The sequence below is a fragment of the Stenella coeruleoalba genome (genome assembly GCF_951394435.1).
Source record: "Stenella coeruleoalba genome assembly, chromosome: 8".
Classification (NCBI taxonomy): Eukaryota; Metazoa; Chordata; class Mammalia; order Artiodactyla; family Delphinidae; genus Stenella; species Stenella coeruleoalba.
Genome location: NC_137154.1, coordinates 2,925,934 through 2,947,317, shown reverse-complemented (window position 1 = coordinate 2,947,317; position 21,384 = coordinate 2,925,934). Strand labels below are relative to the sequence as shown.

General features: G+C 57.7%; 1 protein-coding gene across 1 annotated transcript in view; it reads right to left on the bottom strand.

Moving 5' to 3' along the window:
* The window catches only part of SHANK2 (SH3 and multiple ankyrin repeat domains 2), a 552,956-nt gene that overhangs the window by 321,168 nt on the left and 210,404 nt on the right, over positions 1–21,384 (bottom strand). Inside the window, exon 11 of the mRNA XM_079928829.1 lies at positions 17,337–17,403. Within this exon, the coding sequence (XP_079784955.1) occupies positions 17,337–17,403 (67 nt within the window). The remainder of the gene's footprint in view (positions 1–17,336; positions 17,404–21,384) is intronic.

The window sequence follows — 21,384 nt, the reverse complement described above, 5'->3', positions numbered from 1 at the left end:
GAGGTATTCGCCAGGGCAGGCGGCTGTGCAACTCAGGCATGTCACGCTCTGAGTCGTGGTCTCCAGACGTGGGGTGAACAGGGCAGCGGGTCGCCGAGTGACGGGAGCTCTGCGTGGAGCACTCGCCACGGCCCTGCTGCTAGGTCACCGCTGGGGACGTGCGGGGCCCTTCACCTCCAGCCATTTGTACCCCATTCCTCTGCCTGAGACACCCTAGGCCCCCTCGTCCGGGAAACCCCTACACGCGGTGCACAGTGACTCCTGCACTGGGGTTGATTGACAGTGTCGTCTTCCCCCTTTCCAAATTCGTGTCCACCCAGAACCTGTGACGGGGACCTTATTTGGAAATAGGGTCTTGGCAGATATAATGAGTTAAGATGAGGTTGTACGGGAGGAGGGGGGCCCTCATCCCATGACTGGTGTCCTTATGAGAAGAGGATGCCCAGGGCACCATGGAAGGGGTTTTAAGTGGAACAACAGAATCTGAGTGGTGGAAGCTCGCTCGGCCTGCGGTGCTCGGTAGCGAAGGGGGACAAAACCAGGGCGAAGACCACCACGACCTGTTGCCGTGGTCCAGGTGACATAAAAACACAAGCCCAAACCAGTGGGGAGGGAGGGGGCAGATTGAGGAAATACTTAGAGGGAAAACAGATGGGAGTCCGGTGGGCTGGACGGCGCAGCCAGGAAGAATCTAGGACGGTCAGGGGTGACGGCTTCTCGTGCCCTGAGACGGGGACACACAGGAGGAAGGGCTGTTGGCCAGGAAGATGGCGTATCCGTGTTTTAGGGCTGCCGCGACAAAGCCCCACGGACTGGGGACTTACTGTCCCAGTGCTGGAGGGTGGAAGTCTGAGATGGAGGTGTCGGCGGGTGGGTTCCCTCGGGGGCTGCGGGGGAGAATCTCTTCCGTCTTCCCTGCCGTTGCTGGGGATTTCGTGGCCATCTTTGGGGATCCTTGGCTTGCAGACGCATCACCCCCACCCAGGCCTGCATCTTCACAGGCCGTTCTCCCTGTGTGCAAGTCTGTCCCCAGATGTCCCCTTTTTATAAGGACTTACTGGATTAGCGTCCACCCTCATGGCCTCACTTGATTACCTCTGCAAAGACCCTATTTTCAAATAAGGCCACATTCCGAGGTATGGGGCGTTAGGACTCTTAACGTATGGATTTGGGGGGACACAATTCAGCCCATAACAGATGGCAGCCTGGGGTGCAGCGAGGGCTCTGGGCTACCTGGGTGAGTGGATCCCGCACGCAGGAGGTGGGTCTGAGGGTCTGGGCAGAGGTCAGGGGAGAGCACTGCCAGCCACCAGCACAGAGGGTTAGGGTGCGGGGGGGCGGGGGGGAGAGAGGGCAGAACGTGGACACAGCCTGTGCCTGGGCAGCCTATCCGCACCGAGCCCACGTCTGACTCTCACGGAGGCCGTGAGCCCCTGGCCCCAGACCCTGACGATCCCCTAACCCATCTGCCGAACCGACCAGGCAGGAAAAGAGGAAACAGAGATTTGGAGAAATAAAAACAACTGTGTCTCTGACTGAAAGAGAAGAAACCCTAAACACGGCAGAGGGAGATACGCCCGGCCCTCCCAGGCCCCTGCGGGGTTTTATGGGAAACCGTAGACACATGCGGCAGGAGGGGGCTGGGGATGGGCAGGGAAAGAGGCAACGTCCTTCTCTGACCTTGACGGAGAGATTTTCTGAAAGCCTCTGTGATTTCCAAATAAGATGCCCTTTAATTTTTAAAGCAAAGACGCACCCCATCCTCGGAGGCAACACCATCTTGAAAGGCTCCTTTGAAATCCTTAGGAGGTAGACCCAGGGTTATTTTAAGGTTAAGAACTCTTGTTCATTCAACAAATACAGATCCAGGCCACCGTCTCTGAAAAGCGTGGGGTGGGGCTGTTGCCCGGCTGCGTCATGATGATACAGCCCACGTGCTGTCCATCACGGGCACCACTGGTGGGTCTGGACAGAGTCCCATAATCAGTCACGTGCGGATTCCTGCAGGAGATGATGGACCATCACACAAAGTAGGGTAAATAAAGGGTATAAATAGCCTCGAATCAGTTCAGGTCAAGTCTGACTGCCAATGAGTTATGAACAAGCTTCGATTCTGAGATCTTTTTTTCGGATAAAGGGTGTGGGTCCTGCATCGTCTGACGGCCTGTGGGGTGAAGAGTGGGGTGTGGGAGTGGAGACGCCCTGCCCTATAGGTACCCGCTCCCAGCCCTGAAGTTTGCAGAGAAGGGTTAACAGCAGAAAAGGAAGGAAAAACACGTGTGTGAAGAGGAAACACAAGCAGGAGAGGCTGTGAGCTGGGGGCTCCGGGCGGGAGGAAGCAGAAAAGGACAAATCTCCTTCCAGAAAGGGCCCGGCAGGAACGGCGAGGGCCACGCAGGCGCCCTCCACAGACCACGGTCTTGGTGCACAGGGGCCACGGGAAAGGCGTGACCAGTCCCTGACCAGTCTCTGGACCATGTTCATATCCATTCTCTGGTGTGTGTCCTCTAAGCCACGGACACCTACGGTTCCCTTCTCACCCCCTCCCCCTCCCCCTCCCCCATTGGGCCAATTCAAACTGATTTGTAGGAATTCTCATCTGTCTCTGTCTTAAGTGTCATGGGCTCCTTTGTTGGTGCTGAAATCTGGGCTCACGCTTGGGCAGGGCAAAGAGCTGGGGATCTCTTGGCTTGCCACGAGGAAGGGAGCCGGTGACACCCCAAGGAACCCGCTTCCTCGGGGCAGGCTGAGCACACCCCCAGTGTTCATCCCCTCTACACAGTCCTTCATTCTACTCGTTATTCTCCACTCAGCCCAAACATCTAAAAGACCGGAGATGGTCACAGGCGCCGACGGAAAGGGGAGGAGTGCAGACAGCCCCCGGGTCCGTCTGGCACCTCTGCTTGCTGGAAGGTGGCCCCCAAGGGAGGTGAAACCTGCAGTTTGGACCCATGCCTTTCACAGGATAACGCTGTGGTTCCCCAAACAAAGAACCATTGCCATGACAACTGTGGCATCCCAGAACTCAGGCACTATTGTGAGACACTGAGCCGTGAGCTGTACCTTTAAACGAATTTGATACGATTGGCTTTGACCGTGGTAACATTCTCTGGCAAGACGCGTTAGCAGCAGAAGGAGGGAAGGCTTCCAACGGCCTGACACTCAAAAAGCCCCCACGAGCGACATCTGCTCGGGAGACAAGAGGACGCAGTGGCCCGAGACATGTAATGAGCGAAATAAGGAAACGGAAATGGCAGGTCTCAGGCCGGGAGCGGGCAGGATCCCTGACCCTTCAGCCAATGGCTCGGGGCAGGTGGGAGACGCCGCCGACAGAACCACCTGGGAGACGTCCCTTCTTCAGCGTCGCTGCAAAGACCCCGATGGAGGGCAAGCGACCACGGCAGCCACCATCACCCTTCGCTCTCACCGTTCTCCCAACTTTTGGCCAGTTCCCATAAACCTTTGCTGTGGTGACGCCGAGAAGACAGAATTGGGCTTGTTCCCAGCACCAGTGACCTGTGGTCCGCACGACGGACAAACCGTCCTCACCGACACTGGACGGTCGGTGAGAGAAACACGTGTGGCCAGAAAGATGGCAGGGTCTGGGCGGGGGTAGGGGATGCAGGGCTTCAATACAAAGCATGCTTTTGACGGAATGAAGAGAATATACGTCCAAACATGTCACCCGACGTTTACTGGATGCCCACTCTGTCCCAGGCCCTACAGGCAATGGACACCCAGGACCTCGTTGCCAACCACAGGTGTCCCTAGCTCTGAGCGACGGTGGTGAATTCTACTGAAACCATGCAGTCGAGCAAGCAATTAGAGGCAGGATGTCCTCTCTTGGGGCCACAGGCATGCCCCCCCCCCAGTGCTCTGACTGCCTCTTAGCCTGGTCCATCTGAACACTGACAAGTGCCCTTAGCCCCCAGCCTTGGAGAATTCCAGGACTCGGAGCCCTTCACACCAGCTTTGGTGCTGTCTGGGAGCTGTCCACCTGGCGGAGCGGATCTAAGCGTGGCCCCAGTGAGAACTGAGCAAAGATTATCGCCTGCCCCCCACTCCCACCCCAAACCCTTGGTCACACAATTTTGTCATCATTCTTCCTCATCAATATTTTAGTACCTGTTCTGGGCACCAAAAAGGACATCGATAAATTTGTAACAAAAGGAGCAAAACAGTGTTCTGAAATCTTTTTCCCCTTCTCCATGTCGAATTTGGCTTCCACTAACTGGAAAACTCTACAAGAACGCAGGGCATGTGATGGACAAGAGGCAGAGTCGGAGACCTGGGCTTGAACCCCGACCTCACCCCAGCGATGAGCATGTGATCCTGGGGAAATCATCGAGCTGTGTCTGAGCCAGATTTCTGTAGGAACCGCCTACTGTGCTCGCCAGCACCTGCCGCCTGCCCTTCCCTGGTCCTTTCTCTGGTGTAGCATCCTTCCCCGCCCCGCGGGCTGCAGGATGACCACAGAACCTAGAACCGGCCATCGGCCAACGACGAACGATGGCACTGCGATTTAAGGGAAGGGCTGCTTCCCTGCCCTCAGCCCAGCTCCGGCTGCATCCTGCCCCTCCAGGCCGTGGTATTTGTCCAGACTTCCCTTCCCAGCTCTCCCGCGGAGGACACCCGTGGACCTCCCAAAGGTCTTGGCCAATGGCCCCAGGGATGAGTGTAAATTGATGTCTGTTTTGTGCCTGGACCCGGATGACTGAGAACTTGACACTCATCACCCCACGAGCCAAGACAGGATGATTTTCTCTCTTCGGGCTCCCTTCTGACCACCTGATGCTCCCTTAGCGCCAATGTGTCCCTTCTAGCTTGGCTAAAGTCGGCACCTCTTCTGTGCCCGTGTGGACGGTTCTTTTTTCTTGAACGCCACCTTAAGCGTCTTTCCACTCCCTCTCATTAAACCCAGAATAGAAACCTTTTTCTGCATTCAGTCGAATTCTACCCCACACAGTCTTCTAAGCCCTCAGCCTGCGTATGAGATCAAACGCTTGCAAAGCCACGAAGAACTTCAACAAAAGACACTTAGTTCTCTCTCTTTGAATCTGGGCTCAGCCCTAATCATAAAAGAGCCCCCAGTGCGGCCGTGGGACAGAGTGGAGACAGCGCTCATGCCTGCAGTCGCTGCTGAGACCGGGAGAGATGCTGGGGCTCCCCCAAGGTCCCACAGATGAGTCCAGGTGGAACCCATGTCCTCCTGGCACTCGGCCTAATGCTTCCTTCCGGTCCCACTACCCAGCCGCCTTTGCACCTTCATGACAAGGTAGCTTCCTGTGCCTATTTCCTGACACAGTTGAGATGTGCACACTCCAGGGGGTTCTACGCCCCAAAGTCTAGAAATTCCGGGGTGTGTGCGTTTCCGTAAAGGCCACGTGGGGCTTTGCCAGGCTTGCTGAGAACGGATGGGTCCTTAAAAGCAGGACACGAGGGGAGGGACCCCCTCTCCTGGCATCAGGACACCAGCCTGAAGGGGACCTTGTCTGGGGTCCTGTAGTCGCTCCGAGGCTTGGTGAGTCAGGGACCCTACAATGGAAGGTCGTGGAAGGTCAGAGCAGAGCCCAGGTGGGACCCTACAATGGAAGGTCAGAGCAGAGCCCAGGTGGGACCCAGCACAATGGAAGGTCAGAGCAGAGCCCAGGTGGGACCCAGCACTCTCGCTGCAGTGGTAAAGGACGGGGAGTGGCCCAGAGGCTGGTCTCGGGAGCACCCCATCCAGCCCAGGGGACCGTGCACCCCGATTTCTGTGAAATAAGCTTCTACTCTGAATGCAGAAGGGAATCCTGCAAATGGGGAGAAAGCGTGGTGGGGTAGGGCCCCTGCTGGGAGAACCACGGGGAAGGCGGGGGTGACCCACGGAGGCGGCAAAGGTGCCCTGGGAAAGGGGGTGGGTGGACAGAGGGCCGCAGGCGGATGGGCCAGCAGCTCTCTGCGCCGCGTGGAAGCGGCTAGAAGGGAAGGCCGCGCAGGTGGGCAGCATCGAGGACGTTCCACCTGGAGGTGGACGGGTCTTCCCAGCGCGGCCTGGGGGAGCCGAGGGCCATCTGCTCTGGCTGGTCCTTCGACCCCACAGAGAGTGCCCGGGCTGGGGTGACAAGATGCAGCTCCTGGTGCCACTGCCCGAGCGGAGCAGCCTCGCAACAGCCCTGCCTCTCTGAGTCCCAGGTTCCCCAGAACGTGCGGCCCCGGGTCAGGGTCCCACGGCTTCCTGATGACGGGCATCCTGCTGGGAAGGAGGCTTCTTGTCCCCGCCCCCCAACTCAGGCCAGGCACGGGACCTCCTGGGGGCGGCCTGGGCTTCTGGAGGCGTCTGCAAGGTTCCTCTGGACTCCTTCACGTTCTGAGTCTGAGTCTCCCTGGGGTCACCAACTGTCACCCCCTCAAAAGACAGTTACTTCCGAAAACACCCTGACCTTCTACCGCTCTCACCACGAAGGCTGCGGGGGGAGGGCGTGTGCAAACCTTAAGACGGAGGTGAATCTCCGAGGAGCCTGTTCTCTTTGCAGGAGGTCCCACTGGACCTCCCCAGACGTGGGAATTAAGGGTGGGCAGTGAGTTCCAGAACCCTGGGCTCCTTCGGCTGTACTGGATCCTTCGTCTGTGACACAGGTGCACTTAACTCACTAAAGCAGCGTTTGGAAACCACCCCCTAGAGGCACGTACTGAGGACCAGAGTCAGGGCACAGGTGAGCCAGTGTGGAGGAGAAGGGGGGGGGGTGTGGTCGAGGGGAAGGCAGAGGAAGGGATCCTGAGGGATGAGCCGGTGGAGAGGTGCTGGGTTCCTTGTCCTACAGGCCACTCGTTAAGGCACATCTCGGAGCCTCAGGGAAACTGGTTTTCCTGGATGAAATGGCTCAGATAAAGACCCCAGGCCAAGGGCTGGAATTGGCCAAGGGCTGCTCTCCTTGGACGGTCCCGTCACTGCTGTGCCGGCTCTGGGACAGGAGCCTGCACCAGCTCCCGTTGACCTGGTGTCAATGGGAGACAGACCAGGGCTGGGGCAACTGGGCTGGTGGGTGCAGAGGGGGCACGGGCTTGGCAGGCAGAACCCAGAAGGTGCTGGTGAAATCAGCCAAGGGCTCTGGGGGTGGGGGAAGGACGGGTGCCCTCGGGGCCCTCCTGGAAGGTGGCGGCTTGTCCGCGGGGAAGTGCTCCTCCGTGCGCAGCCTTGGGGAGCTGCCTGCCGACGCCCCAGGAGGCAGGACTGCCGGTGAGCGGGGGCGGGGGGTGGAGGAGGGTCCAGGATGCACAAAGGGTCAAGGACAGCATCATGGCAGCTAAGGGTGGCTCGGTCCAAACCCCGGCTCCCCGTGACCTCGACATGGAACGCATTTCTGAGTCTGGGAGCCTCACCTCTTCATCTGTAAACTGGGGACAGCGACAGTGCCACCTTGCTGGCAGGGATCGAACCAAAGCAGTGAGTGCGATCCAGGCATGAAAGGGCACTGAAACAGCATGAACTGTTTCTGCTGTTCGGATCAAGACAGCCTGTTGGGATTCGCTGCCCCCAATGCTGGCTTCAGCCCCTCCCCACTCCCTCCCACAGACATAGACATTCTCCATCTGCAGGGAATCGACCACCAAAAGTCTAGCCCTTCAGCTGGGACACGATGTCCACCAGGAGGACAGTCACGGTGGGAGAAGAATGGCGTGGGGTGGGGAAAAGCCAGAGCCCGGCCGAGGGGACCCAGGGGCCGGGAGAGGGGAAGGGAGGCCCAGCAGAGCTGCAGGAAGCAGGGTGAGTGGCAAAGCCAGGGACCCTAGGGCACCCACTCACTCGTTCCCGCTCTTGGACCCACTTCCACTGGGTCTGAGCACAGCCTCAGAGAAAGGAAAGGATGGGCCTGGGCTGAGACGTGTGTCCCGGGACACGGGATCAGAGGCCGGGTCTTGGAAGCAGGCCAGAGGATCAGATGCAGTGGGTGCTCGGGGTTGGAGAGGAGCCCGCCTGGAGAGGGAATGCAGAGGTGCAGCGGCCTGCAGTCCGGGGTTGCCTCCCCCCTGTGCCCGGGACCACCCCGTCAGTACCGCAGCAGTGGTTCCCACACGGGCCGTTGTCCACCCTGCTGCAGGGGCCTCGCGGGGGTTCCCGTAGTTGGTCGGGGGGGGGGTACTTGTCACAGGGGGTGGGCAGGGGCCAGACTCCCTAAATGTCCAGCAGTCGTGAGACAGTCCATGAGTTGTGAGTGACCTTCCAGACGTTCGTAGAGACGCAAAGCCTGTTCATCTGAGCATAAGCTCCCGCCCACCCCGACTCAACAGACACACCGCCTTCTGCACGGATATTCACTGAGCTTTCCGGAAATGCAGCCACTACCTAAGTGAAAGAGCGCTCATGGCGTTTGGTCCGGAACTTTGCCAAGCACAGCTCACGATTTCAGGAAACCGCGGCACCGGTGGCTGGCGGGGCCCTCCTGGTGTCACAGCTGCTCGAGGCGCTCAGGGACGTGAGGCTGAGTGTGCTGGGAGGGAAGCAGCAGCCCGCCCTGGCCTGCGCCCTCCCGCGTGGGACACCCTCTCGTGGACGCGCAGGCCACCTCCCCGCCCATCCTTCTCTGCCTTCCGTTCCTTACAGGACAGTTAGGATGTTACGCCGATTCTTAAAAATTCCATGTGTGTGTTAGGTTATGTTATCTATGAATCTCAGTGAAGGTGGTGCTACGCGATAAGGACTATAAAAGGCGCTGGGGCCTGAGGTGCCTGGGAGCCACGGCACGGGCAGGTGCTCACCGTGAAGGGAATTGTGCAGAGAACGTGTGGTTGAGGCCGGGGGGAGAGAGGGGGGTCTCTGGGGCTCCCGCTTGTCCGCAGGGGATGGAGTCGGGGAGGGGTCTTCCTCAGGGGCCCAAACTGCGCAGGAGCGGGCAACAAATAGCTGAGAAAGGCTCCGGGCTGGGGACCAGTTCAACCCAGAGGAGTAGATGTGTGCGGGCAGGTGGGCGGGTCTCTGAGCACCTCTGGTGGGACACGTGCTCCAGCAGCCACGTACATCCCCTGCACGGGGGGCATCACAGCTGGGAACTTCTTGGAGGACGCGTCCCCAGCCCGGGCCTCGGTCAGGCAGCGTTCCAAGGCCGCATGCGTGTGAAGGGGCCAGGGAGAGCCCCAGGGGCAGAACACGACAAAGCAGGGGAAACACACAGGGCACAGGGGGTCAGGGCCTCACGGCCGCTGCTGCAGCCTCTCGGGACCAAGACAACGAGTGTCTCCGCGAGCAGCCCGCAAGAGCAGCCCTCGTGCGGGGTCACAAACGGGCATCACCTTAGCTTGCGCCCCGGAGCATCAGCTATGTTCCAGGATTTGGGGATAAACTCGGAGACGGCTATGCCTGGGGGAGGGGAGGGGAGCTACAGTAGCGAGCACGTGACCACACACCCAGAGCAGGACGACGGAGAGCCCGGGCGGCACACAGAAGAGGGGGGCTGGTGGCACCGGAAGCGGCAAGGAGGGAGCCACGCGCACCCGGCTGGACGAGGCATCGGGCACGGGTGGCCCGCACACACCGCACGGCTCCCTCAGCCCCGAGAGGGCGGTGACACGGGAGCAGAATGGGCTGTGACGGGGCGACAGCGGGCTGCTCGCATCTGCTCAGGCTGTGTCTGCTGGGGCTTTATCACGCCTCCCTCCCTCAGCAACTTGCTTTGAAAATATTCTCTGGGCATCTAGGCAACAGCTGTGATGGCCGCATCCTTCTAGGGAACAAACTAGCCCAGCTTTCCCTGGGAAGGCTCGTTCTGTAAGCTCACAAGGGGAAGGCTCGGCAGTGCTGACCCCAAACGAGCCAGTCTGATGAATTGAAGCAGTTTAGAACACTGGGTTCTCCCCAGGACCCGCCGGCTCTGCGTGCAAACAAAGGATGCCGTGCATACTCAATATAATTGCTACGTTTCATGGTAAGTAGCGTATTTGACAGTCCAAGTGCCAGGAGATCTGAATGCTGCTTTCAAGTCGGATCTATTTTATTTCACAGCAGGTGCATCGCTGGTATTAGCTTGGTATTCCGGAATACCAAGCAGGTATTATTATTTTTTAAAGCATCGTTGCTCCGTATCAGCACAGATTTTACATTCTTACACGTAAACACGCACACCCCGCCCCGCCCCCGCCCCAGAATAATGCATTAAGAAATCTGTTTGAAAACACCTCCCTCTCTTCACCATCTATACATATCTGAAACGTAATGACATAGCCACTCCGTCTCGAAACCTAGCAACGGTATCCAAGCGATCCTTGGGCAGCTCATCAGACACCCAAACTCACACATCAGCTCAATGGACTTCATTTAAAAAAAGCAAAGCCTCTCGCTTCTCTCCCCGTAGCTGCGGAAGGACAAGATATAGGAGAACAAACCTTGTTCCGCTGAAGAAGAACAACCCATGTCATTTAATCCATCTGACAGTGCATCTCCCCACAGAGCCGGGCAAAAACAAAAATAACAAAGGTGGTAAAAAATAGGTTATCCCAGTCCAAAGCTTATCAGCTTGCGACATGCTTAATCTTTGCATGACTATTTCGGATTCGAGCTCCCCAGCTCCCCAGCAGCCTTGCTCTGGGGGACCTGCATCCTACGGGAGCCATCGCAAATGCTCGATGGCCAAAGCTTTTTAGACCCGCTGGGCTCATGGACTCAGCCGCAGCTCGGCAGTGGGTGAAAACAAGCAGGTTTAACTCTGGTATTTGCGCTCGCTCTTAGACCATGACTGTCTCTGAGTAGGAAATGAAATAACCAAATGGAGGTCACGTTTAATTTCTTCAAAGAGGAAGGGAGTTAAAAAAAAAAAAAAAAATGAACCACAGCTCCGGTGGGCAGCAACATACATGCTGGCCGGGCTGGGAACAGAAGCGCCTCACAAGACGCAATCGCTCTTTTAAAGGGATAGGGTTCTATCTACACGGCGAGCTGGATCCACTTCCGGATTCTACAGACCTCGGAGGGCCCGTGAATCACCTCCCGTGTTTCAACGCGGTTAGCGTCTTCCCCCAGAGCCACGGCGGAGCCTCCTAAGTGCCCTGATTTCTCGGCGGGGCACTTCTGTGTCTGGAAAACGAAGGCTGGCTCCGTGGCTTGAGGCGGGGGATATTCCAGCCGTTAAAGGGACTTTTTCAGAAAGGCATCCCATCGACTAGGCTGCATGTGGAAAGTCAGGAAGATGTGTAGCGTTTCAATTGGCTCACTTTGAACAGCAAAATCAACCCCACGCCTAACTTGGAATCTGGGGGATCCTTGCACCATGTTCATCTTCAAAAATGCAACCCAACGCGATCTAGGCAAAGCTGAGTCTTACCTTCATCTCCTCTGAGTTCAGGATCCTGACATGTGAGGCTGTGCTCTCCGAAATGGTGTCCCCGCCCCCATTTAGCCCCACTAAATGCCTGATAAACACAGCCCTGCTAGCCAGCATCACGGGCACCTCCTGACAGAGGCGAGAGCCAGCAGCCTCAGATACAGGACGTCAGTCCCCATTCTTCTGGATCGCTGCTACGCTGTGGTACAGCTTATTAAGTCAAATTTTACTGAAGATCATAAGGTAGAAATACGCGCCCCCCCATCCCCCTCCAGCACCCCGACCGTGATTTCTGAGGCTGCAAAAGAGGCAAACGGCCTGTGAAGTTCCCCAGCGATCAGACCAGACGCCTACCACTCAAGAGTCCGGGGGCAGACGAAAGACAGCCCTGACCAAGACAGACTCTGACAGCACCCGCCCAGGTCACAGGGGTCAGGGAGGCCAAGCCACAGGAGCTGGAGCGGAAGAGCCATGTGGCCGGGGAGCCTCGCACACGACCAACTGGACACCCCCAATCTCACATGGCCCCAGAAAAACCTGCTGTGCGGGCGGAGAGCACGGCCCCCAACACGACCCATGCCCCGTGCCCCCGCCTCTGACGATGCTTGGGGGGCAGAGAACATTACACCCTGGCAGACACACCCAGTCCAGGAATCGATTGGCCCACAAAGGGCTCGGCTCCTTGACGCCCAACTCCAGGTGCCGGGAAATCGGGATTTTATGTCAAGAAGGGCGGGCGGGGAGGGGCTGAATGTGGAGTGGAAACACTGACGGGGGAGGGGGTCACCCATTCAACGGACATTTACTGAGGCCCCACCGTGCGCCAGGCACCGTAACAGCCCAGGGCGACAGTCATACAGCAAGGTGAGTGCCCTCCGCGGGGTTGATGGCAGACCCCAAAAGACGTGTCCGAGTCCGAATCCCTGGATCCTATCATCGGGACCTTATTTGGAAGTAGGGTCTTTGCAGATGTCATTGATTTCAGGATCTCGAGAAGAGATGGTCCCGGATTTCGGGTGGGCCCTAAATACAGAGGCTGATGGCCTTACTGGAGGAAGCAGAGGAGATCTGAGACACGGCAGAGAGGAAGGTGGTGTGAAGAAGCAGGGATGCATCTCCTTGGCCCCAGGAATGCCAAGGACTGCCAGCTACCATTAGAAGCTGGGAGACACGTGAGGGAGGAGCCTCCCTGGAGCACCCAGAGGGAAGCAGCCCTGCCGACACCTTGACTTTGGACTTGCAGCCTCCAGAACCGTGAAAGAACACGTTTCGGCTGTTTGAAGCCACCCAGTTAGCGGCATTCTGTTATGGCAGCCCCAGCCTCGTGTTCTGTGTAAAGCCCACCAGACATGGGGCAGGGCAGGCAGGCCTGGAAGGTCCCGGGAAGCAGATGTCCAGCATCAGAACTGCTGGAGGATGGAAAACGGCGACGGCAGGGGCCACCCCGGACCTCCTGGGTCAGGTTCTTGGTGGGGAGGGGCTGCCCCGAGCACCTGCTTTCCACACGAGCTCCCCAGGGGCACCCACACCTGGCACGTGCTGCTGGCCACTGGGGAGCCTCAGGGGGTTTCTGTCGGCGCGTCAGGAACAGTCAGGAATAGGAAAGAATTCCCCATCTAGGGGATCGACTGCCAGAAACACAGAAGGCTCGCTGGGGTGGGGGATGAAGACGCAGCCGAGGTGCCTGGGGACCGGGACACGGGGGAAGTGGAGTGGACGCAACGATCACAGTGGCCAAGCGCATGGGGAGCTGCTTTTCTGAGCAGATGTGCGCCGTTCTCCCCGGGACAGCGGTTGATGGGCAGTTCCCGGTTTGGAAGGTCCGGGGTCTGCGGTCCTTTCGACGAACTCCTGAACCCCGGGGGCAGGGAGGCAAGGAGGACATCGCCCTCTGTGTCATCAGCTCCTGAAGGGCCAAGGTCTGGGACAAACGAATGTTTCCGAAGCCCCAGATGAGCAGGGGGCCCGAGCGGAGAGAATGCACCAGGAAGATGCTCCTGGAAAGATGGCGGCAGAGAGGACAGAGCCGGCCCCTCAGGAACCTGCCAGTTCAGCTCCTCCCAGGCCTTCCAGGGGTGTTCAAGCACAGCACAGCGGGGAGAAGGGCTGCCTCCGCCTTTCCCGGGAGGTGCGGATTCTTCTCGAGACTGGAACGAACTGGGGGGCAGTGGTGTCGGAGTTCCGGACCAATGGCTTCTGATGCTTTCCTGTCAGAACTCTTCCCTTTGGTCGCCCCACGGAGGTGGCTCTATGCCCCAAGCTTGTCCTCCGGCCTCCTGTCCTCTGTCCCTCCTCCAGAGAGCAGTTTGCAGGCCGTGTCCTTCCTCGGTAAGGCCTCCCGGGGACCCTGACCCCGCAGGGGAGGAGCAGTCCCAGCGCCCTTGAATACGTCACAGCGGGAGAGAAGCAACAGACTAGACATTTCTCTCTCTTTTTTTTTTTTTTTTGCAGTACGCGGGCCTCTCACTGTTGTAGTCTCTCCCGTTGCGGAGCACAGGCTCCAGACGCGCAGGCTCAGCGGCCATGGCTCACGGGCCCAGCCGCTCCGCGGCATGTGGGATCTTCCCAGACCGGGGCACGAACCCACGTCCCCTGCATCGGCAGGCAGACTCTCAACCACTGCTCCACCAGGGAAGGCCGACATTTCTCTTTGAAATGTGAAAACTCCATGTGGAAGCCAAAGCCTCTTCCGGGGTCGTCCTGACGGCACAGCTCGGGGGTGCTGGCCTGCAGGGTCCGTACCTCCGTCCTAATCCAACTGATTCTCGGATGACCCCTCTGCAGCCCCCAGGCCCAGCCTCACGCTGCCCCCGAAGTGTCCTCTTCCTCCCCTGCCCCTGCCCTCTCAGCCCAGCTGGGGAGCAGAGTTCAGCGGAGAGATGCTCAACTCTGGTGGCCACAGAGCGCTAAGCCTGAACCAGGAGGCCCAGCCTGGGGGACCACCCCCCCGTCAGTGGTCTGGGACCCAAGCATCCTCTTCTTCCCTCTCCATCCCTCCACCCACGCGTCCAGCCCCGGTGCCAGCGCCAGCCTGTGTGAAGACCCCCAACCTCCCCTGCCCCAGCCTGCGTTGCTGCCTGAAGCCCTGGCGTGCAGCCCCCTGTTCTAGGCTCACAGGGAGGCAGGGAGACTGGCAGTGAAGAGCCCAGAGCCCCCCAGAGTCATGTGAGCCTGGCTTCAAGGCCTGGCCCGGCCAATCACTCTACCACGTGGTTCTGGGAGAGTCCCGCCTGGGAGATGCCACTGGAGCCCTGCCCACAGCCACTGGCACTCAGTGCGCCGGGTATGTGGGCCACTTGCCCCTACGGGCACCTGCGTCTCCCCGAGGAGGGTCCTCCCTGGCACGGAGCAGGCCTGAACTAACAGGAACTTGACCCGGTGGGTAAATGTACAAGTCACCTCGCCCCTGGGGTGAGACAAGGCCAAGGTGCGCTCCCGCGACCCCCCCGGAGGGCCTGATGGGACTGGGCCTCAGGTCCCTGCAGTACGTGCTCGTTAAGGCATCTGAGCTGGCGCCCTGTCCCTTCCAGACTTACTCTCTGTGCTCCCACTGCTGCCGCCTGCCACCACCTCCACGGCAAACCACTCCCCTCAAACCCTTGCCTCAAGGTCTGCTCCTGGGGGAACTCAACCCAAGCGCCATGTCCCGTGTCAGCTTCGTCCTTGGTCGCACGGAGACAGCGACCGCATCCTTGGAGGAGCGTGGGACGCTGGGCTCGCAGGCTCAGAAAGGGTTGGCTGTTTCCCTGGACTTATTCCTTCCCCCAGAGGCAGGGCGGCTCTCTGAGATGGCAGGCAGGGACCCGCACGCGGGACTTAGCCAGACTCTCCCCACCCCCACCCCCAGCATCCAGCCCCGCCGGTAACGAGGGGAGATGCAAAGCTGGGGGGGGCCAGAGGGCACAGAGCAAACAACCAGGTTCGAACCTCGAGGTTTAGTTAACACGACGCTGAATCGGGATCTTAGGACGGATTTACTGTGCGTCTGAGAATGAATGACATGAGTGACATCTGCGCCCACGAGGGACCCACAGCTTCCGTGCCCTTCGTCGCCTCTCTGTGAAATTTCAATGGAATCCACTTAAATGGCACAGTTTGCTAGTTCACAATCACAGATGCTGAGTCAGACGACCCAGAGGAAAGAAGAGGACTCTTTTTTCCTCTTCTTTGGAGACGCTGAAAGGACCCAGCAGGGAAGCAGATTTTCCGTACTATCCTTTCCCTTTGGGACACGCCAGGGAAAGCCCACGGCGCAGGTAACGAGGGGCATGGATTGACAGGAAAAGCCACCCCACATCCTCACTGAGCCCCGGGGCGTCTACAGAGGTACAGCAGGCAGACCTCAAACCTCAATCCCCACACCGTGACCCACGGAAGTCGCTCGCGCCCACCGTGGCTACCCCATCTCTCGACAGGGCAAGCCCTTTACAGTTTAAAGAAATCATTGATTCGATCGGGTGAGTGGTAATTAAACTGTGTTCACCCAACAGACGGGTATTATTTTTATAATAAGAAAACCTGTTTGTAGAGAGGTGTTTGCATCCCCGATCGGAAATGGAAGGGAGAAGCCAGGAACCTCCCCGACCTGGGCTTTAACATGGGCACTTTTTGAGCAGGACAGGTTCATGGCTGGGGTGGGGACGGGTGTGAATGTGTAGGCGGGGCTTGGGGGGCAGGGGTGGAGTCCCTAGTTTCTCTCAACTCCCTTCCGACGGCTGGGTAAGGAAACCACTTCACGCCTCCCCCTGGCGTGCGGGCCCCAGGCAAGGGAAAGTGAAAACAACGAGGGTAGGTGCCCCAAGTTTGTCACCATCGCAGAAGCTCAGAGATCCAGGGGTCCTTGGCGCCATTAACCATCCCGCGGTCCTGCTTGGGGCCTGCACACCTGTCTTCTTGGACACCTGCCCTGCTCAACAGAGTTCCCATTCCCTTCACCGTAACCGGTGTTTATGGACCTCAAGCCAACCCTGTCCGACTGTACTGCTCTCTCGTCCTAGGGGCGTGGTGCTTAGAGTTGGAGAGCTCAGTGCATTTCCTAAAGCACTTTGCGGACGTGAACTCGCCCATCTGCATAACGTGCTTAGGAAGATGCTGATGTGGCCATGGCAGAGGCCCGGATCTCAGAGCAATTAGGAGGTCCGCCCCGGCTCGCGGGAGGACTCGTGTCAGCATCGGGCGCAGCGTCTGGGAGGCCCCGATGCTCGGCTCAGGGGACCGGATGAGGCAAGCAGGCATCCAGCCGCACATCCTTGTGCGATTCTCAGGGGCCGGCGGGCGCCCGCCAGACACTCGACACGGTAAAGACTGGACAGCCAAACACACGGTATCGCTCGCCCCCAGCCCCAAACTCAGGGTGAGCGGCACAGGCAACAAGACACAGACGCCATCTGGCTCCTCCTCCAGGCGCCCTGGAGCCCCGCTGCCCACCCCCTCGATGCACGGCACCGTCTTGAAATCTCACCGCTGCTGGTCCAGTGGGACTGCTCCCCGCTGCATGTCCTGTGTAAGCCCGGGGCTGGAGGAAACAGGCCAGCGGGCTCTTCCAAGATGCAAGACTGGGCCCAGCCGCCGGCAGGGCGATGGGAGAGGGGAGGAGCCCCAGAGACAGTCCTCCTGGTTGGCACGAGGGGTACTAGAAAGGGGAGCGGTCATCAGCAGACATCGGGAGGGATGCAGAGGAGGGAGGGGAGGGGGTGCCCCTGGAGCTTTCCTGCTTCATTTCGTTGCCGTCTCTTACTTTAAATGGAATCACGTCTGTCACAGAATCTTCCCAGAAACCCATCCCCATGAGTTGCAAAGTGATCTTGTTCTCTGGATGGACAGCAATGCCCTGCGGCCACTGCCGGCGTCCTCGCCTGACGTCTAAGGTTTCCCTTACCCCAACCCTGCCAAGAGTTAAGAAACTGGAGGAAGAGAGGCGGAGAAGATGCTCGCACTCTGCTTTCTGTGAAGGTTTTTGCTAAAAGCAGACTCTGAACCAATCTAACGAGGTGCCCAATCCAACAGACCCCCTCACGGCTCATTCGCCACCAGCCTACTCACCGATGTCGGTTTCCTTGTGGTTCTTGATGTATTCAGCCAGCTCGAAGTTACCCGCTATGATCGCCACCTGCAAGAGCGGGAATCACGTTAAAGCGCTAAGTTCACGACACTCTTCCACTTCCCGACGGCCTGACAGCAGCATGAGCCCAAACAGAACTTCCTTTTTTAAAAACAAGAGATACTCCCTTTTTTCCAGTTTACCGAGATACAGTCGATACCCCAGCACGAGGCTGAAGGTGTACGGCATGATGACTCGACTTACGTTATTCTGCAAAATGACCACCGTAAGTTTAGTTCAGGGCCATCACCTCATACGGCTACAAAAATGTTTTTCTTTGTGATGAGCACGTGGGGGATGTACTGTCTTAGCAACCCTCACGTGGACCACACGGCAGCGTTACCTGGAACCATCGTGCTGAATGTGACATCCCCAGGCTCACTTATCTTGTAACTGGAAGCCCAACTTTGGACCACCTCCACCCACTTCCCCCACCCCCTGCCTCTGGGAACCACAGATCTGATGTCTTTTTCTAGGAGTTTGGTTTCGATTCCACTCGGAGTGAGATCATAGAGTATTTGTCTTTCTCTGTCTGATTTCAGACAGCACAGTGCCCTCAAGGCCCGTCCATGCTGTGGACCAATCGTAACTGCTAAAACGGCAGCTACAGTACCCATCGTCCCCAGGCCGAGGCACATCTTCCCACTTTGCCCCTCTCTAGGCCCCTGGGCGTTCTTCGACAATGAGGCCATCATTCTGTGAGAATCTATGTGAGAGAGTCCTCGGCCCAGGAGGCCACAGCGGGCGCAGTTCAAGGGGCTGAGCCTGGAAACTTCCAGGGACCACGTCCTGCATCCCCGCCAGGCCCAACTGGTCCCTACACCCTCCCCTGGGGGGGAATCTATTCCTCTGATTGGTCCCCATAACTGGAGGGAGAGGGAAATCTCGAAAAAGCATTCAAAGCCGTTCACTGGTTTTCACTCAAGCAGAAAAAAACTCCACCCATGCACCTGTGCACAGCAACGAAACAAGCACCTACAGGAAACGGTCCGACGTGAGCCCTACAGAGGCACCGACTAAAGTAAAGAGTCCACGTGGTCCCTGATACACTGCGGCAGCCAGACAGGCGAAGCCAAAGTCCCCTGGAGTGGGCTGGGGCTCCTGGGGAGACCTGAACCAGAGCCCCCATGGGCAGGGCTCTCCGTGCCCCAGACGGGGAGACCTGGTGGGCCTGGGGGTGGCTGTCTCCACCCTCAAATGAGCCGGGCGTTCAGATGCCAGCCTGCAGACACACACATGGACCGTCAGTCGACTTTCAGTGATGATGTGGGTGGGCCTTCCCCAGTCCTTTGGAGGCCTTCAGAGCAAAGACTGAGATTTCCTGGAGGAGAAATTCTGCCTCAATTTGTAGCACCAGCTCCTTCCTGAGTTCCCAGCCTGCCCTTCAGACTGCAGACGTGCCAGCTCCCACAGTCCTGGGAGCCAACTCCTTAAAAGAAACCTCTTAAATATATATATATCTCCATCCTGCCAGCTCTGCTTCCCTGGAGAACCCTGATTGATACAGCTTCACATGGGGGCCGGGGGCTGCGGCGCTACAGAGACCCAGGGACCCCAGGCTCCCGTCCTAGGAAGTGACATTGATTTCAACTCTTGGGCCCCACCTAATGCTAGGTGTTCTCCAAGGATGCCACCGACAGGAGCAGCCCGTACCCAAATCCAGCCCCCTCCCCGGCCTGCTAATGTCAGGGGAGCCATGGCAGCCCCTGTCCACACCAGCCGGGGGCCGTGGGGGTGGAAAGCAAAGGCCAGGGTTAGAACCACCTGGTGAAAGGCGCTTCACCAGCCTCCTGCACATTGACCGCCCCTCTGGGACCCAGGCTTCAGACCATGGATCCTTGAAACACGACAGGGACAGAGGTGAGGGCCCCGGGCAGGAGGTCCTCACAGGCCCTGAGAAGCCAGTGACCTAGTGTGCTGGCATTTATGATGTGAACGTAAAAGGGCGGCTCTGCAGGGTTACTCGTAACAAGTGACCCAATGTCATTTAGGTGACAAATGGTCAGAATCATTCCTGGTCAGAATTCCCTGGTGGTCCAGTGGGTAGGCCTCCACGCTTCCACTGCGGGGGGCCCGAGTTCAATCCCTGGTCAGGAACTAGGATCCCGCAAGCCACGTGGCGTGGCCAAAGAAGAAAGGAAAAAAAAAAAAAGAAAGAAAAGAATCATCCGTTGTCTTCCAGCCAGACCCTCAAAGGTAAAGCTCGCTCCCACCCGTCGGGATGGCTACTATCAAAAGACAGAAAACAAGTGTTGGCAAGGATGTGGAGAAACTGGAAGGCTTGTGTATTGCTGGTGGGGATGCAAACTGGTACAGCTGCTGTGGACAACAGCATTCAGGTTCCTCAAAAGAATTCCACATATGGGATTTCCCTGGGGGGCCAGTGGCTAAGACTCCACCCTCCCAATGCAGGGGGCCTGGGTTCCTTCCCTAGTCAGGGGACTAGATCCCACCCACACGCCGCAACTAAAAGATCCTGCGTACCACAGCGAAGATCCTGTGTGCTGCGACGAAGACCCGGCGCAGCCAAATAAGCAAGTAAGTAAATAAATAAGTAAGTAAATAAATATTTTTTTAAAATTCCACATAGAGCTACTATATGATCCAGCCACTCCACTTCTGGGGATTCACCCAAAGGATCTGAGAGCAGTTACTATATAACGGTTAGTTTTACGTGCCATCTTGACTGGGCCACAGCGGGCCTAGATATTTGGCCAACAATTATTCTGGGTGTTTGGGGGAGGGTGTTGCTGGATGAAGTTAACATCTGACTCAGTAGACTGAGTAAAGCAGATTGCCCTCCCCAGTGTGGGTGAGCCTCGTCTAATCAGCTGACGGCCTGACTAGACCAAAAAGGCTGAGTAAGAGGGAACTCCTGCTGCCTGATCGTGAGCTGGGACGTCTCTCTTTCCCAGCTTCAGACCCTGAGAAGCGTCAGCTTTTCTTCGGTCTTGAGTCTGCCGGCTTTTGGATTGAAACTTACACCATCAGCTCTCCTGGGCCTCCAGCTCGCCATGACCTCAGATCTTGGGCTTCTCAGCCTCTGTAATAAATCTCTTTGTGTGTGTGTGTGTGTGTGTGTGTGTATTGTGCAAGTGGGGTGCAAGTGTAACAAATAACTAAAAATGTGGAAGCAGCTTTTGAAGTGGGTTGATCCTGGGAGAGTTTTGAGGTGCATGGTAGGAATATAGATGTTAAAGGTTATTCCGATCAGATCTCAGATGGAAATGAGAACTTGTTACTGGAAACTGGAGGAGAGGCGATCCTTGTGATCAAGTGGCCAAGAGCTTGGCCGACTTGTGTCCTGGGGCTTTGTGGGGGGCACACCTGCGAGCCATGAACATGGACGTTTAGCCGAGGAGATTCCCAAGCAAAGTGCTGGAGGGCTGCTGACGGTAAAATGCAAAAAGATGGATGAATTGAAGGAGGAGTTGTTTGGCAAGAAGGAACTGGCATGTGAAGATCTGGAAAGTCCTCAGCCTGTCCGTGGTGCAGGAAATGAGGAAGCATGTTCTGAAGAGAACGCTGAGGGTGTGGCTGGACCATCACGTGATAACGAGGTTGCAGAATTATACGCGCATAGGTACTGCCAGTTTACTCGGAAGGGGGTAGAGTCGTAGGGTGAAGCGAGGGGAGGCTGTCGGACTTCTAGGGTTTAACAAGACGGCACGATAGAGCCACTCAATTGCGAACATGTGCTATTCTTCAAAAAGAGGGGAAAATGACCCCAAAAGTGAGTCAGAGAACATCAGGGCCACTGCCTTGGTTTCAACAGGTCAGAGAGCCTTTGCCAGAAGCCTTGGGGGTAGGATCACCCTACCGCACTGTGTGGGTGACACTGCCGCCCCGACGGGCCTAGGAGACAGAATGCCGAACCAAAGAGGAGAGTTCTACGTCTTAAGGTCTGATCGATTCACCCCGATAGGTCTGGGACTTGCTTGGGACCTGTTGCTCCTTCCTACTTCCCGATTTTTCGCTTTTGGAACGGGA